General features: G+C 42.1%; 1 protein-coding gene across 2 annotated transcripts in view; it reads right to left on the bottom strand.

Moving 5' to 3' along the window:
- The window catches only part of pmepa1 (prostate transmembrane protein, androgen induced 1), a 101,394-nt gene that overhangs the window by 34,237 nt on the left and 52,247 nt on the right, over window positions 1-14,910 (bottom strand). Inside the window, exon 1 of one of the 2 annotated variants that reach the window (XM_023984022.3) lies at window positions 4,466-4,629. The exons of the other annotated variant lie outside the window; for it this stretch is intronic. Coding sequence (XP_023839790.1) covers window positions 4,466-4,526 — 61 coding nt within the window. The 5' untranslated portion in view covers window positions 4,527-4,629. Of the gene's footprint in view, window positions 1-4,465; window positions 4,630-14,910 lie in introns of those variants that run through there. 2 annotated transcript variants of the gene reach the window in all.

Here is a 14,910-nt window from a genome sequence, read left to right as displayed (position 1 = left end):
TTTGAATTTGGTACACTGCATTGCCACTGGATGTTGGCCATGTGGGATCCCAGAGAGGTTAAGTCCCAAAGGTTTGTATTTTTGATGGGCCCGCAGAGCCGAGTGGAACATGCCATTTGCACTGAATAGGCCCACATCAAGTAGCATAGGCATAGCACTGGAATGTTTTGTAGGACATTACATTTACTGATAGATTAATCAATTAGCGTACATGGCTATCTAGCAACAAGATCTTAGAGTTAGCAATCTACTAAGTGTTTTGAGTTCCCACTTTCTCAGGTGGTGAATAGGCTAATATAGCCTATGCCAATAGGCCCATGCACAAGGATGTCTGCAAATTAATCTCTGAAGAGCCCAAAAATAATTTGATCATTCTGGATCCTATTTTGACAGGTTGCACATCAAAATATCAATGATGCATTTCCCGGGATATGTTACATGAAATAGCTTACTTTTTATAACATTGCATACCATCTCAGTTGTCTTACTTGGCATAAAAATAAATCCTGCWGCTAATATTTTCTATTTTGATGTATTTATCGTTAGAGTAAAATAGTTACATTTATCTCTATATAACTTTTTGTCCATATTGCCAAGCTATATATTTGGGACCAATATTGTGAGAATTATTTTGAAACATACCCTTAGTATTTGTAACAACTCTTAAAGTAGGCACATATGATATCCTACTCAATAGAAAAGCCAAACAGGAACTATTTTAAGTACCACATCATCGATGATATGCAAGACATCAAGTATTATGACAGGTATGATGTCAGTGATATGACAACTTATACTGTCATCATGACTGGCTGCTTCCAGTCTTATGACATGTTTGAATATTATCACCATAGCGCACCACGTGTGCGCGTGTAGTAAAATGAGTAGAGTTATTGGTCAGCTCAGAGGCTCTATTGATTCCGAGACGACGGGAGCTCTTTTCCCAGAAGAGTTCACAACAGTGTCGAGGTAGACAGAGCAATCTTTGTTTGGAGACAGGGCAGGACAGCCTGACCTTCCCCTCCCCCCACGTGACCCTGGCAGACGGAGCACACAAACAGACCCAGAAGCAGACAGAGACATACAAATGCAGGACTCCGCACGCACGCAGGACTCCGCACGCACACGCACACACACACACACACACACTTTCTAACTCAGACATACTTTGTGTTCTTCTCACACTTCAACAGTCAGAGAGAGAGAGAGAGAAAGTTCACGGACAGCCCTACATACAAAAAACCAGCAGGGACTTTTGCCCCAAGCAACAACTCAAACTAAACACAGACAGTCTAACTGAGCAGATAAGCAAAGCATAAGCTAACATAGTAGCTTCCTCTGTGAAACAGCCTAAGGTCGTTTCCATGTAAAAGCACCAACATATGAAATTCATAGGARCATATCAAATTATGTGACAAAATAAAGCTGAGTCTATATTTTGGGGAAATGAAGGCATAGATACAAATTTCAACCATTATCCGTCTTAAAAATTAGGTAATAACTAATGGCTTTGATTTTTGTTCAAACAGATTGAAAAAGCTTCTTAGAAAACACCTACCAGAAAATAGGTATTACAATTCATCAAAACACAATAATGTTGAAGTAAAGACCCCTGCCAGCTAATATCACCACTTATATTTAGTTTGAGAAATTATTTGCCTTCTGTAAGTTTAAGCAACATTGCCTTGTACCTTGTAATTCTGTTACCAAAAACCCACATACAGTGCCTTCAGAAACTATTCATGACCCTCGACTTATTCCACATTGTGTTGTGTTACAGCTTGAATTCAACATGGATTAAATAGATTTTTTTCTCCATCACCCATCTAMACACAATACCCCATAATTACAAGGTAAAAAATGTATAAAAATGAAAAACAGAAATATCTCTTTAACATAAGTATTCACACTCCTGAGTCAAAACGTTAGAATCACCTTTGGCAATGATTACAGCTGTGAGTCTTTCTGGGTAAATCTAGAACAACTTTTCACATCTGGATTGTACAATATTTGCACATTATTATTCAGAAAATTCTTCAAGCTCTGTCAAAGTTGGTTGTTCATTGCTGGACCACCATTTTCAAGTCTTACCATAGATTTTCAAGCTRATTTAAGTAAAAACTGTAATTAGGCCACTCAGGAACATTCAACGTTGTCTTGGGTAAGAGCATCTCCAGTGTATATTTGGCCTTGTGTTTTAGGTTATTGTCCTGCTGAAAGGCGAATTTGTCTCCGAGTGTCTGTTGAAAGCAGACTGAACCAGGTTTCCTCTAGGATTGTGCCTGTGCTTAGCTCTATTCTGTTTCTTTTAATCCCACAAAAACTCCCTTGTCCTTGCCGATGGCAAGCATACCCATAASATGATGCAGCCACCACCATGCTTAAAAATATGAAGAGTGGTACTCAGTGATGTGTTAATTTTGCCCCAAACATAACGCTTTTGTATTCAGGACATTAAGTTCATTTCATTGCCACATTATTTGCAGTTTTACTTTAGTGCCTTATTGCAAACAGGATGCTTGTTTTGGAATACTTTTTATTCTGTACAGGCCTCCTTTTCACTTGGTCATTTAGGTTAGTATTGTGGATAACTACAATGTTGGTGATCAATCCTCAGTTTTCTCCTATCACAGTCATTCATCTCTAACTGTTTTAAAGTCACCATTGGCCTCATAGTGAAATCCCTGAGCGGTTTCCTTCCTCTCTGGCATCTGAGTTAGGAAGGACGCCTGCATCCTTGTAGTGACTGGGTGTATTGATACATCATCCAAAGTGTAATTAATCACTTCACCACATATTCAATGCGTTTTGTTGTTGTTGAGGTAGTCATTCAAAAATAATGTTAAACACTATTATTGCACACAGAGTGAGTCCATGCAACTTATTATGTGACTTGTTAAAGCTGCAATGTAACTTTTTTGGCAACCCGACCAAATTCACGTAGAAAGGTGAGTTATAGATCTGTCATTCTCATTTAAAGCAAGTCTCAGAAGTAGTAGATCTGTTCTGTGTGTGTTATTTCTATGTTTCTTGTTCTTAAGTATCATTTTTGCATCTTATACTTTCGGTTTTGTACACCAGCTTGGTTATGGAAAATATATTTCACAATGGTTTAGATGGTACAATGATTCTCTACACTATACTTACTTGTTTTGTCACAAACTGAAATTAGGCAAACTATTTGAATTTTAGCAATTAGAAAAAGGCGTAGTGCATCATTAAGCACATTTTTACTCCTGAACGCATTTAGGCTCRGGGTTGAATACTAATTGACTCAAGACATTTCAACTTTTCAATTTTAATTAATTTGTCAAAATATAAAAAACATAATTCCACTGACATGGGGTATTGCGTGTAGGCCAGTGACATCTCAATTTAAACCCATTTTAAATTCAGGCTATAACACAACAAAATGTGGAAAAAGTCAAGGGGTGTGAATACTTTCTGAAGGCACTGTATGTTAAAGATATTTTCTAATGTCTATCCCCATGAGGAGAAAGGATAACAAAAGTTCACAGAAGTAACAAGGAATCAGTAAAACATTATTTAAGTGATTAAAACTCATAACTCTGTTACCAAATCCATAACAGAATGACCAACAAATCTAACAGAATTACTGCAATTGAATTGGCTACAATGGGAAATCAGAGTTGGGTCACCTGCTACTGTTCTTCCTTCCTTCCTTCCTTCCTTCCACTGGCATACTGTTATGTTCAGCTCATACCTCCTTTCTACAGACATCTTTGAATCTTCATTTTGAGAAGATATTTAACAGTATTTAAGAGTTTTTGGAAAACATGGTCGCATAAACGGAGGGAGATTTTACCGTAATTCTATTACCAAACTTTGCATCTGCACTGTTCTTCCAGTAAATGTRTTTTTGTGAAATGTACCGTGTCATTTCTTCAAAGTAGTTATTGTGCATAGAGTTGCATAGTTTGTTAAACTTTGACAACAATGTTTTTTGTTTTGTATACATTAAAGTGGAAAAGCTGAGTCTCAGTGCAATTCTGTTGTCATGGATTTGCCCCTAACCTATTCTAGTCAAAACAACAAAGAGACCAAGCTATGCAGTGTGCTCATAACCCAGATACTGAAATGCTCTCGCAGGCTAGAGAGACTTGATAATAGTTTGTTCCAACATTCCAGAAGTCTTACCAGTGACTATTACACAACCATGTCTGACCTGCAGCAGCATTAAAGGAGACTTTGCCATCCTCATACAACACAGGCTTTTATCACACTAGTTATACACAGACAACCACACAATTGGCAAAGAAACTCAAATTCAAGATAGTYTAGAAAACAAGCTCAATAACTCATCGCATTGGACTTTTAACTTGGGGGGGGAAAAAACTAATGCATGAAGAGAAAAAACGAACTCCTACAGATTTTACCCAATGATTAAAATCCAAGATAGACAAATATTAAAATCCAAGATAGTAACGATTAATGCACAACTCACCGCTACATTGAGTTTGTACGCAGTTATGGTGGTGGTGGGGACCCCCTGAGACCGGCTGCATCGTGTTACCCCTAATACCTCAACTTCGGYGAGAGCCCCAACCTGTGTGCTCACTGAGCAGAACGACACACACTGCGGCCCGCAAAGGTCTGCAGCCTTGTCCCCACTTTCTCACACACATTACTCGACACACACACACACAACAAATGATTGTCCCCTACTGCTCCGAACAATGGGGTGCAAAAAAAAATGTTTTCCAAAGGAAGAGGAGAGGGGGAGTGGTGGCACAATCCAGAGAAAGACAGATGGGTCAGAGATGAAGAGAATAATGATGGAGCGAGACAGAAAGAGGGAGAGAAAGACAGAATTACCAGAATTACTATGGCAAAGCACATTCATAAATGTTTATACATTTAAGTMAAAAGTTTGGACATATCTACTCATTCAAGGATTTTTCTTTATTTTTACTATTTTCTACAATTCCACAAATTAACTTTGAACAAGCCACACCTGTTGATTGAAATGCATTCYGGGTGACTACCTCATGAAGCTGGTTGAGAGAATGCCAAGAGCGTGCAAAGCTGTCATCAAGGCAAAGGGTGGCTACTTTGAAGAATCTCAAATATAAAACATATTTCGTTTTTTTGGTTACTACATGACTCCATATGTGTTATTTCATAGTTTTGAAAATCGTCACTATTATTCTACAATGTAGAAAATAGTCAAAATAAAGAAAAACCCTTGAATGAGTAGGTGTGTCCAAACTTTTGACTGGTACTGTATATACACATGCMACATTTATTCACGGCCTAAAATACACAAACCGAAGGATAATTCGAATGTATGTTATGAGAAGTCCTCGTTCCTTGGCCTCATTCCTCAATATTGACTTAAGGTAAATTCACGCTCATAAAACCAAAACACACCCCAACCCTAACCCCGGCTCCCACAAACAAACAGTGTTGTTGCTAGGGTCTCTCTACTAAAGCATCAGGGTTAATATATGGCCAGTGGCCTGTGCCAGCGACTATGCAAACCCACTGTCTGGAAYGGCCCTGTCAGCTGGCGCACAGCCTTATTCCTTGACATGGTGCCCGGGGGCATGGACACACCAGCATGCACACACAGGGATGAGGCTCCACACAGATGGCAGGGCTAGCAGCAGGGCGACGTAGTGGGGCCAGTGTGTGCCAGGCAGGCAGAGAGGGTGGTAGGACTGCGTAGCTGGGCACATCACTCTCTATTGTATTGCCATACAGGCCTCTTTTTCCGAACTTAACAACGATGACATAGTRGTAGAGAGTATACTACAAAATAATTGATTCCTCGACTCCCGGTGCTGACTCCCATTTCTGAGTGTCAAGAGCGGAATCGACTCCTAAGATTCAGTATTATTGCAAATAGATACGCCGAGTGCACGCTTCTGACTCTGTCTGCCTGGTGCCGACCTACTGTGCCCCCCCTCTCTCGCTGTCCCTCGCTAACAATGAAAGATGCAAGTTTGATTGTGTTTTCGGAAGGACAGTCTGCTCCGTTCCAATAATACTGAATCTTAGGAATCGACTCAAAAGCTGTCTCACAATTTCTTGTTTCTTCTTTCAATGTCTTGTAACTTCAGTAAAGCAGTGCCTATCATCAATGAATAGGCTAGGATATTGAGATGAGCGAGATGCAACGCTATCACACGGTCACACCCTGTATCTGCTCATGTGCACAGGTTCGCTTCACACTGTTGACAGCATGGTAGCCAGGTACCAAAACAGTAGAGAAGTTGAGSCTTGCGCTTCAACACTCTTAGTTGTTGCGGAAATTGACAAACTACGCTGTATACTTTCTGCATCTACTTTATATCGCTGAGAGTACCTTTTAAATTACAGAACTTTTCCCAGGCCTTTATAGCTAGTCGTGTAATGGAGGCTATATACGCAGGTATACTCTGTATACMCACTTTTATTTCAGTGGGCATTGCATCTACTCACTTCTTAATCCCCTCTGATGCGTATAAAAAAAACTGAAACCTGTGATAGTTTTTTATTTTTACTCCTTTTTCTCCCCAATTTCGTGGTATCCAATTGGTAGTTACAGTCTTGTCKCAACGCTGCAACTCCCGTACGGACTCGGGAGAGGCGAAGGTTGAGAGCCATGTGTCCTCCGAAACATAACCCAACAAAGCCGCACTGCTTCTTGACACAATGCCCGCTTAACCCGGAAGCCAGCCACACCAATGTGTCGGAGGAAACACCGTACACCTGGCGACCGTGACAGCATGCATGCGCCCGGCCCGTCACAGGAGTCGCTAGAGCGCGATGGGACAAGGACATCCCTGCCGGCCAAGCCCTCCCCTAACCCGGACGACGCTGGGCCGATTGTGCGCCGCCCCATGGGTTTCCYGGTTTTCCACACAGGGCYGTTTGAAAAATKTGWRTATACCCACTTCTCCTGGCACCCCTGTTTCTAGCCTATCGTCTAGTTCAAYTATTACATGGAAAATAATATGGGTGATTTTAATTCATGTTAAGGATCCCTATTTCTTTAATTGTTTTAACGGTTAAACATTCACACCACTACCAGGATCATGATGTTATTGAGTACCATATATCATAAGGTAGGCCTACATCATATACTAGGCCTAACCTATATCATAGGCTATCATAGAAACAAATGAAAGCCGCTACATTGTCCACCACCAACATTGTGTCTTGTGAGAAGTATTTTTTTGTATTGCTATTAACAGCCTTTTTAATTATAGACATGAATGCACTTTATTCAAGTAGTCCATCTTCTATCTAGCTTCTCTGGGTATTTTTAATAGACAAAGCATTGCAAGAGAGGAGAGGAATGTTGTTCTGAGAAAAGCAAGCCTTYATGCTCCTGAAATGGCTTATCTTAAGGAATGCAAATGGAAACGTTCAAAAAGGGATAGTCGGGGTTGAGGAGAAAATGGCCTCTGAGCGGTTGCTGCCAGACCGAACAGAGAAGTTTACCAAAGCTTTTCCAACAAAGCTTCCAGAATAAATCCCTAGGAACAGATTGTGGAAAAAACTGCGCAATGAGGAGACTTTGCAGTGGTCCGGAAAAAGGGAAACAACAGCAGCAATAACTAAAGCCAGGGCTAAATTTAAACACATGCACACAAACAGATACACACACTGTTAACCGTTCAAGAGATGCTCATAATGCCAAGCAGCACACCACCCTGCATTCCACTGCTGGCTTGCTTCTGAAGCCAAGCAGGGTTGGTCCTGGTCGGTCCCTGGATTGGAGACCAGATGCTGCTGGAAGTGGTGTTGGAGGGCCAGGATGAGGTACCCTTTCCCAATGGCCCAGGGCAATGATTGGGAACATTGCCCTGTGTTGGGTGCCGTCTTTCGGATGGGGCGTTAATCAAGCAATCAAATGTATTTATAAAGCCCTTTTTACATCCACCGATGTCACAAAGTGCTATACARAAACCCAGCCTAAAACCCCAAACAGCAAGCAATGCAGATGTAGAAGCACGGTGGCTAGGAAAAAACTCCCTAGAAAGGCAGGAACCTAGGAGGAAACCGAGAGGAACCAGGCTCTGAGGGATGGCCAGTCCTCTTCTGGCTGTGYCGGGTGGAGATTATAACAGTACATGGCCAAGATGTTCAAACGTTCATAGATGACCAGCAGGGTCAAATAATAATCATCACAGTAGTTGTAGAGGGTGCAACAGGTCAGCACCTCAGGAGTAAATGTCAGTTGGCTTTTCATAGCCGATCATTCAGAGTTTGAGACAGCAGGTGCAATATAGAGAGTCGAAAACAGCAGGTACGGGACAAGGTAGCACGTCCGGTGAACAGGTCAGGGTTCCATAGCCGCAAGCAGAACAGTTGAAACTGGAGCAGCAGCAGGTGGACTGGAGACAGGTGTCCTGACTCTCTGTGGTCACTAAAGATCCCATGGCACTTATCGTAAGAGTAGGGGTATTAATCCTGGTGTCCTGGCTATATCCCCAATCTGGCCCTCATACCATCATGGTTACCTAGTCATCCCCAGTTTACAATTGGCTCATTCATCCCCCCTCCTCTCCCCTGTAACTATTCTCCAGGTCGTTGCTGTAAATGAGAATGTGTTCTCAGTCAACTTACCTGGTAAAACAAGGGTTAAATAAATGATTTATCATTCCCCAAAACTAGGCCTGTGTGCGCACACACATGCCAGCTGACATGGAGGATGTTCAGGGGAGGGCTCACTCAAAACTTGAGATCTGTGTCATTGTGTTGTGTGACAAAACAACACAAATGAGTGGCCTTTTATTGTCCCCAGCACAAGGTGCACCTGTGTAATGATCATGCTGTTTAATCAGCTTCTTGGTATGTCACACTTGTCAGGTGGATGGATTATCTTGGCAAAGGCGAAATGCTCACTAACAGGAATGTAAATAACATTTGAGAGCYGTTTGTGCGTATGGAACATTTCTGGGACTTTCTATTTCAGCTCATGAAACATGGGACCAACACTTTACATATTGCGTTTATATTTTTGTTCAGTGTAGATCACAACATTTTCTTTGTAGCTTTGGGTAGAAACCAATAGATTTGGCTCATGAACAAAATACATTTTGTGGTCATCCTCAGAATTCAAGCCAGTCCTCCATGAAAGTGAATCAGTTTGTCGCTCTTTTACGATAATATGTGTCCAGAAAACGGTCCCTTTGTGTGTGGTTTATTCCCKTMAAAAAAGGTCTGGATTTTAACTGTTAGACCATTCCTGGTGAACAATCAAACCATTAGGCTACAGCAGTTCTAATGTAGACACGTGCTGACTTACAGGCCCTTCCCAACAATGCAGAGARAAATAATAGAAAAGTAATAATAAATACACGAGTAACAATAACTTGGCTAAATATACAGGGTACCAGGTAATTGAGGTAGATATGTACATGACTAGGAATAAAGTGACAGATAAACAGTAGCAGCAGCATATGTGATGAGTCAAAAAGGTTAGTGCAAAAAGGGTTGCTGATTTTGTTTGTGTGTGTATGTGTGTGTTCGAGCTCGAGAGCAACAGCACCCCAGCCGCTCTCTCTCTCTCTCTCTCTAGACAATACAGCCTGTGGAGATACTCACTCGCCCCCAAATGGGGAAGGTGAGGGGGGTCAAGGGAGTCCCCTGTCAAAGAAGGAAGACAACCCTGCACCCCCCCCCAATCTCTTTTTCCCCTCCCTTGCTCAGTGTCCGGCCGGGGCATTCGCGGTCACTGCTGAACCAGACAGCTCTAAGCACGCAGACAGACAGCGGGACGAGGGGGGGTGGGGGAAGGGTTAGCACTCCACACTCATCTGTCTCTCCCTCCCTGTTACTGACTCGACACACTGTTAGTCTAGGGAATTTGGGAGTGGCCAGATAGCAGGGTGTGGGGTGGATGTGTGTGTAAGGAAAGGGGGATATATCAGTCTGTAAAACTGTCTGCTCACATGGGCAGGCAGGATGGGTGTGTGCGCTTGTGTCTGTGTGTGTGTGTTTGTGTCTGTGCCGGCGGCAGGTTGTAGGTCAGAGGTGCACAACATTTGCTTGCCAATTTCCATTAAAAAGGCTGGGTTGGAGGGGGTGCAGTGCTCGGAGCAAACAGGGCAGGTCTGCATTGCGCAGAGTCACTGAGAAGGGCAGAGCAGGGAGAGACCGAGACAGTGGGGAGCAATAGTGAGACAGAAGGGGGGGGGGGAACAAAGCAACCCCTTTTCATTGACTTTGGAGCCACGGTCATACAGCCACAACCAACAAGTGTGGGAACTTTAGATCGGGACACTCACACTATTGATACGGGTGGGGAAAAAAGAGGGAAGGGGGAGCTAAGTGAATTATTAGCTTTACCTTATATGTTAAAAAGATAGCACTAGATGCTAATGCTAAGTGGACTAGGCTCAGCCTAAACGCAAGGAACTTTTAGTTAAACACAGTTTGATAGCAATGGGTGGTGAAAARCAGGAGGTGAGTAAGCGAGTTATTCGCTTTTGCTAACATGGTGTAACCATTAGCACTGATGCTAACACTAAGTRAAGACTGTTCAGTGACAATTCTGAGACTGGTTTTATTGTATTTAGCAGAGCAAATTTAAACCACAAGCAAACCATGTACCACCCACCCAGTTTAGAACTGGAGCTTTGGTGAAATTCAAGGGTGTTTGTGAGTGTGTGTGTGTGTCTGTGTGTTCACACATGTCTGGTGGGTTAAGGGGTGGGAGTGAGAGAGGGTGAGGAGAAGGCCCAAAGTAATGGGAAACCTTCCTGGAGTCTTTGTTTGAACACGTCTTGGGGGAAGCAACTGTTCAATAAACAAAGCCGACTGTGCTTTAATCAAAATCAAGTTATAGTAATTATTTCAACCCAAACAACAGGGGCACACATGGAAGAGTCAAGGTAGATTTGATAGAATGAACGGCGAGTCCGGACAAGAGCTGTCGGAAAACAGGTCTAGTGGAAATATGGTTGTGATCTAGTCGGGAGGAAATTTAGACAAACAAAACCGGAATTGTTGCTCTTTAAAATCTCCGCCTCTCTATATTTTGAGCTCTCAGGCGTAGCTTAACATCTCGGAGCAAATTTCAATTGCTGCTTGGGGTGTCTCTAAAGCATTTCCAGACACAACAGCAGATGCTCGGGATGCCCCCCCCCCCACCACACACACACACACACACACAGATACACACAGTTTTGTAGAGATGCTGAATATGAGACTCCTAGGCCAGGTTTGAGACATTCACAAATATATGTGCACATATGGGAATGCACACACACACACTAAGTGGACATAACACACACAAACACTAAGAGAGATACACAGGCAGACTTGACAAAATTATATGTGCAGTGCTGTTTTAATTGCACCTTTATTTCACCAGTTTATCCCATGAAGGGATGTAAAATGTATTTCAGACCAAAACACTTTAACAAGAGCGGCATTGCAAAAGAGAGAAAAAACGAAAAGTAACTGTAGTAAAGCACCAGGAAGGGACTCAAGCCATCATGCCATTAGTGTGTGTGGAGGACACTTGGTTATTRAGATGCAGGGGTTGTACACTGAGCCTCATGCAACTCTGCCAAAGTAYACCAGGCAACACACAGTCCCAGCCCAATGTAGGACAATGAATTACCTCGAGAAGCAAATGAATTGCAGAAAGCAACTGTGCAAGTAAGTCCACCGTAGAGACAACTCTGAACTGATCTTACATCAGGGATGAAGGAAATTAATCATCTCACTGGAATGATGAGACAGGTCAACTGGGCACACATTTGGTGACTAGATAGATTGTTGGCTGGGAGGTACACCTTGAAAAAAAAAAAAGAAGCAGAATAAGCACAGCCAATGTTTGTCCCAGTGCACAGCTTGTGCTAACCCACTTTCGATCTGCGACAGCGGCCGATGATGCTTGTCTAGCAGACTGGAGTGAATCTGACAGACTTAGAATAAGTGCCATTTTTTTTGGGGGGGGGGGACTGGAGTCTCGTCGTAACCAGGTCAAGGTGCCAGGGGCCAAAAAACTAGAACCACTCCATCTTTACCAAGCCTGTGCCACATCGAACTCATGAAATATGTTGCATGTCTGTCTGGGATTGACCACTCCCTGAACGTGTGTGTTGAGTCGTTCAATGTCATTTCAGCAAGCCATGACACCCACCATCTCAGATTGTTCTGAAATTGTTTCTGCAGTTAGAAACTGCCATTCCTGAAAAATTATTTTGTTTAAATTAAGCTAATTGATTGCACCCAAATTGGCCATTTAAATTTATAGAATTCAGATAATATTCAATAAATATAGTAACCTACATCCGATTTGGAACAAACTTCTTTCTACAAATGAGTAACTCATGAGGAATCCCAAAAAATTCGCAAAAGTCAACCACGGACCCCTACACTAATTGACCCCAACAACCAGTATGCAGTATCAGTTCTCTATTTGAGTAGTATGAGGCTTGGAATATTGCTTCTCCATGCTATGTAATGTATTCCCTGTGAATCCCCCCCCCCGCGCGTTCAGAGAAATGTGTAATATAAGTTGCTTGCATTATTTACAATGTGTAAAAGTACCGCGTTTTGAACACTAGATGACGCTGTTCCTTCTATACCACCAGACTATTTTATCCAGTTTGCTGGTCTCTTGTGTTCATTAAATATACTGATATACTGAACAAAAATATAAATGCGACATGCAACAATTTAATAGACGTTACTGGTTTACAGTTCATATAAGGAAATCAGTCAATTTAAATAAAYTCATTAGGCCCTAATCTGGATTTCACATGACTAGGAATACAGATATGCATCTGTTAGTCACAGATACCTTAAAAAAAAGGTAGGGGTGTGGATCAGAAAACCAGTCAGTATCTGGTTTGACCACCATTTGCCTCATGCAGTGCAACATYTCCTTTGCATAATGTTAAATCAGGCTGTTGATTGTGGCCTGTGGAATGTTGTCCCACTCCTCTTCAATGGCTATGCCATGTTGCTGGATATTGGCGGGAACTGGAACACGCGGTCRAAGACGTCGATCCAGAGTATCCCACACATGCTCAATTGGTGATATRACTGGAGAGTATGCAGGCCATGAAAGAACTGGGMCATTTTCAGAATTGTGTACAGATCCCCGTCACAGTGAAACATGGGACCAACACTTTACATATTGCGTTTATATTTTTGTTCAGTGTAGATCACAACATTTTCTTTGTAGCTTTGGGTAGAAACCAATAGGAGAAAAAGGTAAAGTGCAATATGTGCCATGTAAGAAAGCTAATGTTTAAGTTCCTTGCTCAGACATGAGAACATATGAAAGCTGGTGGTTCCTTTTAACATGAGTCTTCAATATTCCCAGGTATTGCAGTGTACAGTATAGCTTCCATCCCTCTCCTCGCGCTACTGGGCTCGAACCAGGAACACATCGACAACAGCCACCCTCGAAGCAGCGTTACCCATGCAGAGCAAGGGGACAACTACTCAAAGTCTCAGAGCGAGTGACGTTTGAAACGCTATTAGCGCGTACCTGCTAACTAGTAGCCTTTTCACATCGGTTACACCAGCCTAATCTCGGGAGTTGATAGGCTTGAAGTCATAAACAGTGCAATGTTGAAGCATTGCGAAGAGCTTCTGGCAAAACGCACGAAAAGTGCTGTTTGAATGAATGCTTACGAGCCTGCTGGTGCCTACCATCGCTCAGTCAGACTGCTCTTTCAAATCATAGACTTAATTATAGCGTAAATAACACACAGAAATACGAGCCTTTGGTCATTAATATGGTCGAATCCGGAAACTATCATCTCGAAACAAAACGTTTATTCTTTCAGTGAAATACGGAACGGTTCCGTATTTTATCTAACGGGTGGCACCATAAGTCTAAATATTCTGTTACATTGCACAACCTTCAATGTTATGTCATAATTACGTAAATTTTTGGCAAATTAGTTCGCAATGAGCCAGGCGGCCCAAACTGTTGCATTTACCCTGACTCTGCGTGCAATGAACGCAGAGAAGTGACACAATTTCACCTGGTTAATATTGCCTGCTAACCTGGATTTCTTTTAGTTAAATATGCAGGTTTAAAATATATACTTCTGTGTATTGATTTTAAGAAAGGCATTGATGTTTATGGTTAGGTACACGTTGGAGCAACGACAGTCCTTTTCGCGAATGCACAGTGCATCGATTAATATGCAACGCAGGACACGCTAGATAAAACTTTAATATCATCAACCATGTGTAGTTATAACTAGTGATGATTGATTGATTGTTTTTTATAAGATAAGTTTAATGCTAGCTAGCAACTTACCTTGGCTTCTTACTGCATTCGCGTAACAGGCAGGTCTCCTGTGAGGCAGGTGGTTAGAGCGTTGGACTAGTTTAACCGTAAGGTTGCAAGATTGAATCCCTGAGCTGACAAGGTAAAAATCTGTCGTTCTGCCCTGAACAAGGTAGTTAACTCACCGTTCCTAGGCGTCATTGAAATAAGAATGTGTTCTTAACTGACTTGCCTAGTTAAATAAAGGTGTATAAAAAATAATCTGCAAAATCGGCGCCAAAATGACGCGATTTCCGATTGTTATGAGAACTTGAATCGGCCCTAATTAATCGACCATTCCGATTAATCGGTCGACCTTTAATTCATTTTATTGGGGCACAAATAATCTGAAACACCAAAACAAACCACAAATTCATCCAACAAGTTTTTGTAGAGTCACAAACGTAATGTAGTCATTGCGTGCTAGAAATATGGGACCAATATAAATCTAGTTGAGCCGACTCTGAGCTGGGGTAGTTTATTTCATGCTCAGCTGTTTGAGAGAGCAGTGAAGTGGCTGCAAATCCAGGGGGATGCAGGCGAACATAACAAACAACCACTGTTATAGATTCCACTCTTCGATAAAGGGGCAGGTGTGATTAGAACTCGGTCAGATCAGGATATAAGCTCTCTGAGCATTGATCAATTGTAGG

The sequence above is a fragment of the Salvelinus sp. IW2-2015 genome, linkage group LG1, assembly GCF_002910315.2.
Source record: "Salvelinus sp. IW2-2015 linkage group LG1, ASM291031v2, whole genome shotgun sequence".
Lineage (NCBI taxonomy): Eukaryota > Metazoa > Chordata > Actinopteri > Salmoniformes > Salmonidae > Salvelinus > Salvelinus sp. IW2-2015.
This window is presented reverse-complemented; position numbering and strand designations above follow the sequence as displayed.